The sequence below is a fragment of the Quercus robur genome, chromosome 5, assembly GCF_932294415.1.
Source record: "Quercus robur chromosome 5, dhQueRobu3.1, whole genome shotgun sequence".
NCBI lineage: Eukaryota > Viridiplantae > Streptophyta > Magnoliopsida > Fagales > Fagaceae > Quercus > Quercus robur.
Genome location: NC_065538.1, coordinates 76,722,418 through 76,737,817, shown reverse-complemented (window position 1 = coordinate 76,737,817; position 15,400 = coordinate 76,722,418). Strand labels below are relative to the sequence as shown.

General features: G+C 32.0%; 1 protein-coding gene across 1 annotated transcript; it reads left to right on the top strand.

Moving 5' to 3' along the window:
- The first annotated feature begins 11,023 nt into the window (after positions 1–11,023).
- Positions 11,024–14,402, top strand: LOC126727169 (pectinesterase). Its single transcript, XM_050432715.1, has 2 exons — positions 11,024–12,026; positions 13,569–14,402. The coding sequence occupies exons 1-2, from the start codon at positions 11,084–11,086 to the stop codon at positions 14,258–14,260; spliced, it is 1,635 nt and encodes a 544-aa protein (XP_050288672.1). The 5' UTR covers positions 11,024–11,083; the 3' UTR covers positions 14,261–14,402.
- Positions 14,403–15,400: the final 998 nt, after the last annotated feature.

The window sequence follows — 15,400 nt, the reverse complement described above, 5'->3', positions numbered from 1 at the left end:
AGTCCTTACAATACCCCTTTCCCCTTCGTTTTTAAGATACAAATAATTTTGTTACTAACCTAATAGGATTGGCCAAGTGGTTGGGCACTTAGTCTCAAAGTGGCTGTCTTGGGTTTGACTAGGAGCTCCCTAGTTCAAGTCCGGGCATTAACACTTTGAAAAAAGCTTTCTAGGCCAGCGATTTACCCCACTATGGGCCCACTTGTCGCGAACAGTGGTTAGTTTCTGGTTGAAAGTTTTGAGGAAACACTGTGGGAAACCAAAAAAAAAAATAAATAAATAATTTTGTTACTATTTATGCGATTGAAGATTAATTTTCAAAGTTTCTAAGCTCAAAACAAGTTTTAGTATGTGTTTGGATCCAACATTTTGCGTTTCAAAATCTAGCGTTTTGCCTTTTTTTTTTTTTTTTTTTTGGCAGGCATTTCAGCTTTTACCCAACAAAGTACACTGTTGAGCACTGTTCACGAGATCCACAACCACTTTATTCAGAAAAAATATATATATTAAAAATTGGTCTTATGGTACTATTCACACATTTAAAAATTATTTTGCTACAGTGTTTTCAGTTTTTAGTTTTCAGCAAAATAAGTTGTATCCAAGTGAACCCTTAGTATCTAAAGATAATTTGGCCTTATTTTTTTTTATATTAGATGTCTATATTTTTTTTTTTATAATTTTTTATTCTAAGATGTAGGATGCTTTTGAATGAGAAAAAGAAGAAGAAGAAATTTTTGTAATCTTCTAAAGAATTCAACTTAAAGAAATGAGCTTCTAGTGGTAACCATTGGCCAAATTAGTCAAAATCTTGTGGGCTACAAGCTCATGTCATATGTGACTCCTAAATTATCGGATTACTTCACGATACTATTGGGAATTACACTTGTGACTTCATGGTATGTTTGGTAAACTGTTATAGGTGTTGTAATGTAATAGTTATTCCTATGGTTTGGTTATTCTTTAGTTTAGTCGTATTTTTATTACAAGAAATAGTCATTTATTACAAGAATTTTTATAATGCACAGATATACATGGAAAAAAATTATACATTTCAATATTATTAATGATTACAAATTTGTTTTTCCTTAATTACATTACTAACGTGCCTTATTAGAGAAGTCAATTGCTTACTCAGTGCGATTCACTTGTGGTTGAGTTTTGTTTCATCAACACAATCAATTTAATCACTTTCTTTGATAATTATAAGCTTCGTGTTGCCAATCGTCTAGGCTTTTAGTTATTTATTTATTTATTTATTTTTGATAAAGAGGCTTTTAGTTATAAGTCTACTTACACAGCATCCTTTGGCAATTGTTGTACTCTTTTCTAATATTTTTGGTTATTGAATCCAAACAAATGCCAAAGGACACGGTTAAACCAAAAAAAAAATGGCGGAATGAGTACATGCCAGTTATCACTTCCTCATCAATCCCGTGGACTCAATAAACACTCCACTGGCAATGTGGGGTACTTTTCATAGTCCTTGCAATAGTCATAAATAACATGATTTCTCAGCACCCAAACATAATCATTTTTTTTTTTTTTTTGAGAATCAGAGTGATGCCAAGTAGAATGCATGTTTCTTTGTCCATGATTAGTGGTGGTGTTGCTTCTTTGTCATTGTAGCCATTAGTTACAAGTTCAATTCGACCCCTAATAAGCCAAATACATATTGGCTTAGTAGTCCTTTTTGCTCCTCTTTTGAGGAGGAGTGCATTAATTAGGTCCCACTCTTCAACTCCTACTATGAATATGTTACTTTATGTAACCATTACATACAACATTCATCTTATATGGGATATGGGGTGAGTTTTACTTATATAAAGGTGAAAATCCCACAAGTGTGTAACCACTCCATGTGAGAGGGATGTTGCATATAATTGTTTCACATTATATCCAATGCCAGTTTCATCTCTAAGCCATGATGGTCATATGACCACCCTAACTTGCAAAACAAATATATATATATTTGCCACACACACACACACACACACACACACACACACACACAAACCTATTGTGACCACTCTAATAAAAATTTTAAACACCCTAACTTGAAAATCACAATAATTTAGGTTCAATAAAAATAAGAGTAATTCTACATATACAACAATTTCACAAAAAAATTTATGTAATAAGCAGTTACTGATTCTAATTTGAATCAATAATAGCTTATCGTATAAGATTTGTTGTAAAAATATTGTGGATGTAGCATTATTCCAAAAATAATTTTGGCCCTAAACATAATCCTTAACCCCTTAAACTCCCTTCCCCCCCCCCCCCCCCAAAAAAAAGATTAATATCCACAATAAAAATTAGCCCAAATAAAAACCCAAATAAAAACAAGACTACACCAAACAACAAGTGAACAAATTATTCACCAAAAACCTACTCGAAAACAAAAAAATTAAAATCCTTAATCATTCAAATTTGTAAGTCATTCAGCCCGTTACATAAAAATAATCTATAATTTCATTTTTCCTTAAAACACAGTACCACGAAAAATATTGTGGTCATGAATTCTCCATAATGACCACCCTAAAAATATTCCTGGAGCCATTACTGATAATATCAACTCCCTCTTATGGGGTAAGTTTAATTTCTTGTAGTTGGAAAAATAAAAAATAAAAAACCATACTCCAAATAATTTCTTATCAAATCTTGATTTCATATATTATGGAAAACCAACAAAAATTAATATGGCTCCAAAGAAAATAGGTCCTCTGTGTAATAATCAAAGGGTTTTTTTTTTTTTTTTTTTGAGTAAATTATAAATTACACCCACTAACTTTATCATGTTTGTAATTCAATCATATTCATTTCATTTTATTTTTTTTTTATTTTTTTTTATTTTTTTTTTTGTCGTTTCACTTATTTTCGTTTTCAATGTAATTCTTCTATCCACCTCCATCCAATTTGCACTGATTAAGTCTACCCAAAATAATGTTTTCTTTGAAAGTGAAAAATATTGTAAATAACAGAGACATTTGACGAAACTAGATAATAGGACTGAATTGAAAAAAAAAAATTATTACAATTAAAAGATTGAACTGAAAAACAAAAACATAAAAACCAACATTAAAAGAACCTAATCAAAAAGAAAGTTAAAGTTAGGACTTTGTTCTCCTCCTTTGGGTAGGAGAGGAGGGGGGAGGCGGAGGGGGAGGGATGTTGAATGGTTTTGACTTTATATTCATAATTTTATTGACGTGATGATATTATAATATTAATTCACATTCTTCAATATTGATCCGCAATCGGCAATCTCTCATGTGTTTATTTCAATACAAAATATTTCATAATTTTTGAATAATTGTTGATTTGACTTGGTACAAATGGTGCATTGTAAAAGTGATGTTAAGGGTAAGCCTATTTAAAAGTGTTGTTAGTTGTTACTCTGATTAGAACATCTCCAATAGATGAACTAAAACAAAAATCTTCTCCATTTTAGATAGTAAATCTTGTAAATCTGGCTCCAACAATCTCTCTAAATTAAAGTTCAAAAAGTATTTTGCACTTTTGCTAGTGAACAATAACTCTCGTGGTCTAGAATGTTACTATTCATTAGCAAAAGAAATACATAAAAAATAAAAATGATTATTTTAAATGGGAAGGGTAGAAAGTCTACTAGAAAATATATTTGATAAACTAAGTATATAAAAGGTAAAAATTACTATTTACTAAAAGTGAGTTAATATTGTACCATACCGACCAGTACTGTTAGAATTTTTCGTTCAGAACTCAAACTAGTATAGAAACATTGATATTTCTTACCGGTTTAAATACTAATTATACCAAATTTGTTTCGAGCATACCGGGACAAATACCGAACCGGTATGAAGATCTCACACAAAAACGCATTTTTCTCTCAAATGTGGCTCTTCAAAATATATAAGACCACACGTTCCATTGAACTAGATGGCTCAGCTCGGACCTCAATGGAGCTAGAGTTCAAGGACTTAATATCATGAGCCAGAACTTGATAAAGAGAATATTGATGAGTTGGGGAAGTGTAAAAAAAAAAAAAAACTTTTTTTTTTTTTTTTGAGAACTGTAAGGTTCTAAGGAATTAGGAACTAATGTATTAGAACTCTATTTTATAATGTTGGCAAACCATGATCAAAACGTTTTAGTCTTGTTTAGACTTGCTCAAAGTATATGCTTTTTATGTAAATTTGGAATCGAGTTGCTGCAGGATTTACTGTGTAAATCTACCTGGCTCGATCGATCGAGAATTAGACTCGATCAATCAAAAGTCGTGCAAATTGTTTTTTCTGCAGAATTTCCAACTCAGCCCAAGTCCGTTTAACGTGTAGGGTTTTATGTTTTGCCCTAGGTATAAAAGGGAAAACCCTAGCCATGTTTTAGGTTGCTTCTTATGCTGTGTGTGTAAATCTTTTGTGAGATCAAAAGGTGGTTGCCTTCACACATACTTAGGATTTTCAAGATTCAAGATTATGTCAAGAACTTGGTGATCGATTCAGTTGCTATTTCAAGAGCTTAAGGATACACAAGCAGGAGTGCTTGTATTTGCTGGGAATCCAAGAAAGAAGTAGTCCGTGGACTCGGAGCTGTCACGTGGTCGTGGTAGTAAATTTCCTACTCGAGGTAGCAATAAGATGTTAGTGATCTAAGTCGCTATTGTGTAAACTTCAATTCTTTCATAGTGGATTCAATTTTACCTTAAGAATAGCTAAGTTAAATCCCCCCCAGGTTTTTTACCGATTTGATTTTCCTGGATTATCATATTGTTGTGTTCTTTATTTTCCGCACTTTACAATAATATGATATATATTTGTTAACTTAGATTTGATGATTTAACTAAGTAATCACTTGGCTAATTACCTAGGTTAATCTGATTGTGGTTTTAAGGGGTCTAAAAAAAAAAAAAAAAAGAACTTGATGATCGTAGGTGATAGCATGAATTCAACCATTATCAGCGTTAGCCTGAATATTGTTGACGAAACCACAACTTTTCAATACTGTAACTGTAGCAAAAGATCCTTCCTTTCTAGTCAAGATTTGAAACGTATTACTAGTTAGCCTTCTTCAAGCATTTGCAATTTTTAAGAGGTGACCTTAGTCCTACACTGCTCACAAACAAGAAAAAAAATATTATAGTTTTTTTTTTTTCAACATATTGTATTTGGTTAGTGCAAGTTCGTTGCCCAAGTGAGAAATGCTTAATTAATATTTAATCTTCCTTCATAGTCGGTTGAGGCACCCTCATGGAGTCACGGTTACATTGCTCATAATAATAATAATAATAATAAACATTTAAAATTTTAAAAAATGTTATGAAAAATTTAATATTCCTAGCTTTACTCTTATTTAAAAATTAGAAACACCCTAGGATTTATTTATTTTCTTAAAAAAATCTAACAAAATAAAAATTAAAGAGCACTATGGAGAAGAGAAAGAGAGAGGTGGTGGACTCCCAAAAAACATAAATCTTACAACTATAGAAGTAGAGCTGGATGCAAAAGTTATTGTTGATTTGTTAGCTAATGCAAACTACTCTAATATTACTATCCCTTCTATCATGGATGATTCCTTAAGCAGGGGCGGAGGCACGTACAACCTTGGGGGAGCCATGGCTCCCACAATACTCTTAAATCTCTTTGTAATATTATATAGAAATAAGTTGGGACCTTGTACATATAGTATCCGTTTGGATTGGGCTGAAAGTGGCGTTTTCAGTTCTGCATTTTCAAGCTTTTTTTTTTTTTTTTTTCCCTGCACATGAACAGTAAAATCACATGATTTTACTGTGCATGGGACAAAAAACACTGTTCATGCACTGTTTATGTACTGTTCATGCACTGTTCATGGGTCCCACGATACTATTCACACATTTAAAAATTATTTTGCTACAGTGTTTTCAGTTTTCAGTTTCAGCAATAATAAGCAAACGGACCATAATGATCACTCCCCCCCCCCGCCCACAAAAAAAGATTTTACATTGCCCAGTTTGTATTTGCTTTTATGCTTTTTCCCATTGAAATCTCACACCGCCTTTTCAATTCCAATATATCAGTTTTTCAAGTGTACTTCACCCAAATATATATATATATATATATATATATATAGAGACTTAGTAAAGGCTAAAAAATCAAGTTCCCTTCTTCTTTTTTTCTTTTTCTAAGAAAACAAAAGTGCATTGTGCCTATGTGTGTTAAATTTTGAAATTCCATTGTATAATTATTTATCCAAAAACTATTGAGTTCCTTTTTATGTTTTCACGTTCTTAATCTTCAAACTTCATTTCTTTATTTCTATCTTCTATTATCATCATTTTTTTTTAAAACAAAATTGATATTTTCCTCAACATCCCCATTTTTTCCCTCAGAGTTATATATTTTTCTAAGCTTTATCACCGTCAATTTTTTTTGGAAGAGAATTTGATTTGTTTCAAGAAAGAGAGATTGGGTTGCAATGGAAATATGGTACATTTTTCTTCAAAGATTTGAAAAAGGAAATTGCAAAGATGTTACATGTGCAAATGATAATAGATTAATTTTTATATAAAGAATCACCGTCGAGCATAACTTTGATGAGTGATGCTAAATTCTTTCTTTTATATTTTGTTACATGTTTATAACAAATTAAACAATTTTATATACTTATTTGATTTTATAATATGTTAAATTTGATATATATATATATATATATATATATATATAACTTATGTGTAATGACTTATAATTCTTAACCCTGTCCTCAAGTCTGATCAACCATTGCTATCGTGAAGCCAATAAGTCCAATTTGTATGGGTTGTATATTAAAAAGAATCGTACCAATACTCTTGTTACTCTTTTGTTTATTGTTATCTCCTTTTCTACCCAAAATAATAATAATAATAATAATAATAATAACAACAACAACAACAACAACAACAACAACAACAACGTGACTCCAAAAGTGTACTGCGGTGCCTATATCCATTGCTGCATCTTTTCCTAACAAAAGTTAAAACAGATCTTTGCGTATCTTTTTCTACTTATTTTAGAGTACAAGTACACTCTTTTGTTCTCAAGGAAAAAAAAAAAAAAGGAGTACACACTGTCACACTCATGCTTTCCTAAGCCTCATTCAAGCTCTTCTTAATTATCAAAATTCTTCAAGGCTCTAGATTCACTTAATTCTGGCTGGATTGAATGAGCTCTAATCTGATAATTATTATAACCAAACACAAGTGACTTAATGATAGGTAGAAGAACATGAGATGATAAAAATTGCTCTGATTTAAAAATTATTTGGATATCATTTCAGATTTTAAAATTTGAGTTTATGTTAGTCTAACAATTTTATTTAAATTATTAAAACTCATAATTTTAAATTACCTTTGTAAATTTAGGTCCGATTTTATGTTACTTACCCATGGTTTGAATAGTATCGTTTTTACTCACCCGAGATTAGTTCCATTTTGCAATCATTATCTCACTGTTAAAAAAAAAAAAAAATAAATAAAGATCTAAATATTAGGGTTTTGTAATGGGCGTGTTTAGTGAGTGAGTTCAAACTCATATTTTCACATTTTAAACAATATTACACATTTTTTCACACACTTTTTCACTCATATGTATTTCAAAAAACTCCACACAACAATTTTCAAACTACTCTACCAAACACTCCTAATGAGTGATTAGATCCACGTTTTGAGCTACGTTTCACATTTGTGTTTTCCCTTTTTTTTTTTAATTATTATTATTCACACGCAACACCTTTTAGGAGACAGTGCACTGTTCATCAGAAAAAAAAAATATTAAAAATAGATCCAACGACATTATTCACACATTTAAAAATTATTTTGTTATAATATTTTCAGTTTTCAATTTTCAATTTCAACAAAAATAAGTTGTATCCAAACGGATTCTTAATATCTTAAACTCAAACTTCATTTCCATAACTCCCAGCAACAATAACATTTAATCAAAACAAAATCATTGGCACTGATATTAACCTAGTGCAGTCGAACTTCTCGGTTGGCCCATTTGTGGGAGCACTAGCAGCAGCGACTTTCTACCAGAACGTACTTTGAGAGCAGCACAATCAAAGCTTTCGGATCCTTACGTAGCAAGTAGCAACCCCACCGATTAGAGAGATAAAACAAAAAACCATCTTGAAATAAGGAAAAGAAAAAAAAAAGTTTGGTTATGTCTCATTTCTCTTTCCGTTTTTCTCTATTTGTTTGCTTGTGTGTATTAGAGGATGTTGATGATGAAGACTTTCTCTTCTTTTCATGTTACTTTCTATTTATTATTAATTTATACAAAAGTAAAAAAAAAAACACTAATTTTTAGATCTTGATTTTTTTTTTTTGGTATTTTTTTAATGTTTTTTCTTTTCTTTTTCATATTAAAATTGATTAGATGACTAACAGCTACATAACAAAGTCAACATGGAGTGGGTAAAGGTTACATGAAATCGAGCCGAATCTCATGTGGATGAATTTGTAATTATTACATACTAAAATGTTAAACACAGTATCATTTTCATTACAACATATTGATATGGAAATATAATGACCCAAAAGAGAGTCTTGTTCATGAAATCCCTCATCGTCTAGGAAAGCACATGAAGATATACTTATAAAGAGTGACATTCTTTTAATTTGTAGAGACATTTTCTTCCATTACTATGTGCTTTGGAAGAGAACAAAACCTACCTATCAATGCAATTGAAGATTTATAATACTTCTAAATATCTAATATTACTCTTCATGAAACAGTACTGCAAACTATTAATCCCACCGGCTTAGAGTCAATACTAGGTATGGTTATCATATATAAGACAAGAATTCAAGACTTTGCTCATTAATTGATGAGAAACCAATATAATTATGACCTATTGTTTCAATTTCTTTTTCTTTTTTTTTTCTTTTTTTTTTTTTTTTGAGCTAGTTTCAATTTCTTAACATACTATCATTAAGGCCTTTGCTTTAGCTTTTACCGACTTTTGAATAATTTTCTACAATATCTCGATAATACCGTAATCTTTGACCATTACTCCTCGTAAAGATGATATTTAAGTGTGCTTTTGAGAATTGTTTGAAAAAAGTTTTACTTTTTTTTTTTTTTTTTTTTTTTTTTTTGTTTCAATTTTTTTAAAAAAATAATATAACCTGTTAACAAAGTCCTAACTTTAAAATCTTTTTAAAATAAACTAGTTTTAATTTTTTTACCAAAAAAGTAAAAAAAATAAAAATAAGGCAAGAATTCAAGACTTTGCTCATTAATTGATGTGAAACCAATATATTTATGACCTATTGTTTCAATTTCTTAATATACTATCTATTCTCAAAAAAAAAAAAAAAAATTCTTAATATACTATCAATCTATCATTAAGGCCAAGACTTTAGCTAGCTTTTACCGACTTTTGAATAATTCTCAACAATATCTCGATAATACCGTAATTTTTGACCAATACTCCTCGTAAAGATGATATTTAAGTGTGCTTTTGAGGATTCTCAAAAAAAAAAAGTGTGCTTTTGAGAATTGTTGAAAAAAGTTTTACTTTTTTTTGTTTCAATTTTTTTTACAAATAATATAACTTTATATTTTTTTTAAAATAAACTAGTTTTAATATTTTTTACCAAAAAAGTAAATAAAAATAAATAAATAAGACAAGAATTCAAGACTTTGCTCATTAATTGATGTGAAACTAATATATTTATGACCTATTGATTTTTTTTTTTTTTTTTTTTTTTTGAGAACCTTGACCTATTGTTTCAATTTCGTAATATACTATCATTAAGGCCAAGACTTTAGCTTTTACCGACTTTTGAATAATTATCAACAATATCTAGATAATACCGTAATTTTTGACCAATACTCCTCGTAAAGATGATATTTAACTGTGCTTTTGAGAATTCTTGAAAAAAGTTTTACTTTTTTTTTGCACTAGTGTTGGAGCGTTTAATTGGTGTTTGTTGCATTAGTGTTGTTCTTTTAAATAAAAAATAAATGCACCATTTTTTTTTTTCGATTCTAAAAAAAAAAAAAAAAAACAGCACTAAAGCAACAAACACAGGCCTTTATGTAAAGCTACCTAATAAAGAAATGTCAAAAACAGCACTATAGATATATATATATATATATATATATATATATATATATATCTCACTCCGCATAAAATTGTGTCAACAACTTTTTATCATTACTACTCGGTCTCATGCCACATAAAAAAATCATATTATTGGAACCAGAAACACACAATTTGTAAATTAAGACATTATAAAAATCACGTTTTGAAACTGCAATCGTAATTTTGTTGCTCAAATCGTAGTAACCAAACAAGCACAAAATAGACCTGAATATTAATCTAAACACTTTAAATTAAACTAGGTTAGAGCATTCAGTGGTGCTAAAAAAAACTAGCTTTTAGTGTGTGTGTGCGCGAGGGTGCAGTGTGTACCTAATAAGTAATCAATGGTACATATTAATAGTATTATAAAGAACCATAATAAATTAGAATTAAGTCTTTTTATATTTTCCAAGTTTAGATATATGAATTTGCATGTAAACATAATCGACACACAATTAAAGCACAATAGAAATAAAACTTTGTGCGAAATTATAGTGTATTTGAAATATAAAGACACTTGGCATCAAATAATAGGGTAATTAGATTGACACTTAGCACAAAATTAGTGTGCAATCAAAATTTAATTTGGATTTTAAATTAAACTTTTTCTCAGCTTACACACTAATATAATATATATGATTTTGATCACTTATTTGTTTTTTGTTTAAAAGTTATCAGAATAATTTGCAAGGTCTATATAGTTATATCTCTAATATCACTTTTCATGAAACAGTGAATTGAGAAACCTCAAGACTAATAATCCCACTAGCTTAAAGTCAATCATACATTAGCAAATTGACAATCTAAAATGCAAAAGTAGGAAAATAATGCTAATCCTATCAGGAATTCAACACTTGATGTGAAGCCAATAATTATGACCTGTAGAACAACAATTAAAGTAAACTTTCGCTATTTCTCCTATACTCTATTTAAGGGCCATAAGACAAGATAAGGGATAAGCTTACTGGAGAAAACAACTATTGCATAAAGTCCAAACATGGCAACCCATCAACCTCTGTTAGAGAACCCCAAAACTTCTCACTGCAAGAGTACTCTTTACCTAATTCTCTACTTTGCTGCTATCATACTCTCAACTGCACTTGTTGCTACCCATCTTATTAAACCCAGCTCCTCTAATCCCCCCCTACACAGCCACATCTGTGATCCAGCCCATCACCAAGCAGGATGCATATCCATGGTCTCAGAAGTTGTCAAAGACTATAAGACAATCATGTTGCAAATGTTTTTAGAAGAATCCACATCAGCTATACAAAAAGCAATGGATACAGCCAAAAATGTCAACCAAAGGACCAACAATAATCCTAGGGAACAAGCGGCTTTGCTTGATTGTGTGGAGCTAATGGACTTGTCCATGGACAGGGTTTTTTACTCGAAAGTGGCTTTTCAAAATATGACTACAAGTTCCATTGAAGATGCACATGCATGGCTAAGTAGTGTACTTACTAACCATGTCACATGCTTGGATGGACTAGAGGGCTCAGCTCGGACCACAATGGAGCCAGGGCTCAAGGACTTAATATCAAGAGCCAGAACTTCCTTAGCCATGCTTGTTGCAGTTTCACCCTTGAAAACCAAAGTAATGATTGATGAGCCATTAAATGGAGAATTCCCTACATGGGTCACGAGTAGGGACAGGACACTTTTGCAAGCTTTGCCTAAGGAAATCAAGGCCAACGCTGTGGTGGCTAAGGATGGGAGTGGGAAGTACAAGACTGTGAAAGAAGCTGTGGCCTCGGCACCAAATAATGGCAAAACTAGGTACGTTATTTATGTGAAGAAAGGGAAATATAAAGAGAATGTTGAGGTTGGGAAGAGTAAAAAGAACTTGATGATAGTTGGTGATGGCATGAGTTCAACCATTATCACTGGTAGCCTGAATTTTGTTGACGGAACCACAACTTTCAATTCTGCAACTGTAGGTAAAGATCCTTATTCCTTTTTAAGTCAAGATTTGAAATTTATTACTAGTCTTCTTTAAGTGTTTGCAATTAAAAATGGCAAAATCAGATTGGATTGAATTAGGAATATTGTTATAAGATAAATGCATCAAATCTATATGCTATAACTGTTAGCATTTCATGTAGAGTATTTTAACTCATTTACATTATTTAGTTCTTCATGATAAGCTAATTTTTTGAATCCCCTGCCCTATTTATTGTGAGAAAAAAAAAATGTTAAACAATTGTTTTATAGTCTTCGGGACCTTAACTTTAGAATCATAATTAAATTTACTATTTCTTAATTATTAAAGTGGAATAATTAAGAAATGGTAGCTGGTTTGCTACGTTCTTGAAATTATGCTCTTATTTGATTTAGCCATTTTGGTATGCAAGGAATTGGCCAATAGTTTATACTCAATTTTTTTTTTTTTTTTTTTTTTTTGGGTCAAAAGGCTGCATTATATTAGATTAACTAGTCACAAAAGGCAACATATTGGCTGTAAGCCTTAGAGAGTACAGACTGTGAACATCAGAGTTCAAAATTACATCAAGATCAGGTGAAGGGGGAACATTCAAAATAACAAAATCATTAATAGCATCATTAACCAAGGAACAAGCTTTCTTGGCAAGGCAGTCTGCTCCTTTGTTGGCTTCCCTATATACATGTCTGATCTTGGTCTGCTGAAACTGATTGAGTAGATACCTGCAGTCATTTAGGAGTAAAGTGTATGAGCTGTTAGGGGTTTTTTTTTGATAAAACAAGATCTACAATTACTTTGGCATCCAACTCCACTGCCAAGTGTGTGATTCCCATTTGAGAGGCAAGCCTGAGACCATCTATAAGGGCCCAGAATTCAGCATTGATACTGGTAGTTACTCCAATGTATCGCATATAACCCTTTACCCACCTGCCATGAGAGTCTCGGATAAGCCCTCCCCCCTTATTTTTATTTTTATTTTTTAATCTAGTATATTGTGCTAGAAATATGAAACACGTCTCTCACAAATATTCTGAGCCTACACTTATAGGCATAAGGCCCACTTACTTGTAAGGGCGCACTTATTTTCACTTATTTTGTCTAGCGCATAAGATAATTTTCCTTTTTTGTAAGCCTTTTAGATACTGAATTTACACCAAAATAAAGCTAGTGTAAAAAACTTATACGAGGACCATAGTTTGGATGGGAATAGAATGGACCTGTTGGAACTTGCCAAAAAGAAGAAATGGGCATGTTGGACCTAGAAAAATAATAAATGGGCCTGTGGGACCTTAAGAAAAAATATATGGGCTTGTTTTGCGTAGCAAAACAATGGGCCTGTTGGGCCTTAAAAAAATTGGCTTGTTGTAGCAAAAAAGTAAAAAATAAATGCATGGAAAAGGTCATGTACTTTTTTGTTTGGGCCTAATTTAATGATACACTAGCACCTCAGAATTGACCACTAGTATCTGGGCTGGGTGCATATCACATCCAGGAAAGTTGCTTTCTAAAACAATAACCAATTTATGATCTACCAATACAGCTGCAGTTGGTGATGGATTCATAGCCCAAGATATCTGGTTCCAGAACACAGCTGGGCCAAAGAAGCACCAAGCAGTGGCACTCCGCGTCGGGGCTGATCAATCCGTCATAAATCGTTGCCGCATTGATGCTTACCAAGACACTCTCTACACCCACTCAAACCGGCAATTCTTCCGGGATTCCTACATCACTGGAACTGTCGATTTCATATTCGGAAATGCAGCCGTTGTGTTCCAAAATTGCAAACTAGTAGCCCGAAAGCCCATGAGTGGACAGGCCGACATGGTAACGGCCCAAGGTCGAACTGATCCAAACCAAGCCACTGGGACTTCTATTCAAAACTGTGACATTATAGCAAGCCCAGATCTTGAGCCCGTAAAGGGCTCGGTCCGATCATATTTGGGCCGGCCTTGGAAAGAGTATTCAAGAACTGTAGTCATGCAGTCCTACATTGGTGATCATATTGATCCAACTGGATGGTCTGTGTGGGATAAGGATTTTGCATTAAAAACATTGTATTATGGGGAATATAATAACAAGGGACCACGTGCTGGTACTAGTAAGCGAGTGAAATGGCCTGGTTATCATGTCATTACTAGTGCAAAGGAAGCCAAAAAGTTCACAGTAGCTGAGCTGATACAAGGAGGAACATGGTTGAAGTCCACCGGGGTGGCTTATACAGAAGGTTTGTGAATATGGCTTCCTCTTGTGTTTCAGTAGGTGAAGCTTGTTGGCCTTTGCCTAGACTTATTTTCATCTCTATAATGTTGTGTTCGTATGTGAAATGTTGTTTCTTTGTACAACAATTTACTAGTGAGTTTATGGTTTACATAAAGGAGTTTTTTTTTTTTAAACCCTTTACTTAATCTCATAATTTTTATAAAATTAAAGAAAATTTTTTTAAATAATTATTTTTCTTCCAACACGTTGAAACACGCATGCAAAAATATATCTGAGACAATACATCAAGGATTTTGAAATATCCAAACTACTTAACTGGCAAAAATAACCACTCCCAACTCAAAGACTGTCAAATAAACTGGATATACAGCAAATTCCAGCACATAACAGGCTACATTTTTCCAAATTGAGAAGACCATATTTTCTTGTAGTGTCATGAGTTGTCTTGAAAATGAATGTCCATTCCATTTTCCAATACTTTTACTTTCTAATTTGAGTCAATCATATTGACTTCCATTTGAGTTTGATTAGATTTGTTCAACCATATAAACTTTTTACTGCAAAGAAAACCAAAATCCAGCCTCAGATAGAAAAAGTACATGTCAGAAAACTAGGGACTTTCTGTCCAAGAGCCTAAAACATGAAGAAGAGAAATAGCCATGTATAACCCAGGGAGTTGGTTGAGTTAGTTGGGTTCTTGGTCTCAAAGTGCTTGTACTGGGCTCAATTAGGTGTGCTCCCTAGTTCGAGTCCTGCTACTTGCACTTTGAAAAAAATTTCTTAGGTCAATGCTTTACCCCTTTGTGGGCCCACCCGACACAAACAGTGATTAGTCTCTGGTTGAAAGCCTTGAGGAAACACAGTTGGAAACCAAAAAAAAAAAAAAAAAAAAAAAAAAAAGGAAATAGCCATGTATCATATATGGCTAATTTGTGGACGGCAACATTGCCGGCAAGAAAGGCCTTAATAATTTTAACAATAACATCCCATCCTACATAGAAGAAGTACTACAATCATAAAATACATATGGACTTTTTATTCCATTGGACCAATAACTTTGTTTCACAAAAAAAAATGAATAGGATTTACAGCAAGTTCCAGCTTATAATTGAAAAAGACCCAAATGAAAAGCAGAAATCTGAAAAGGACATA

Bases quoted from the DNA above. Each gene is read 5' to 3' on its own strand.
- LOC126727169 (XM_050432715.1), top strand. From the start codon at position 11,084: ATGGCAACCCATCAACCTCTGTTAGAGAACCCCAAAACTTCTCACTGC. The intron at 12,027-13,568 runs GTAAAGATCCTT...CTACCAATACAG, and splicing joins TTTCAATTCTGCAACTGTAG to CTGCAGTTGGTGATGGATTC.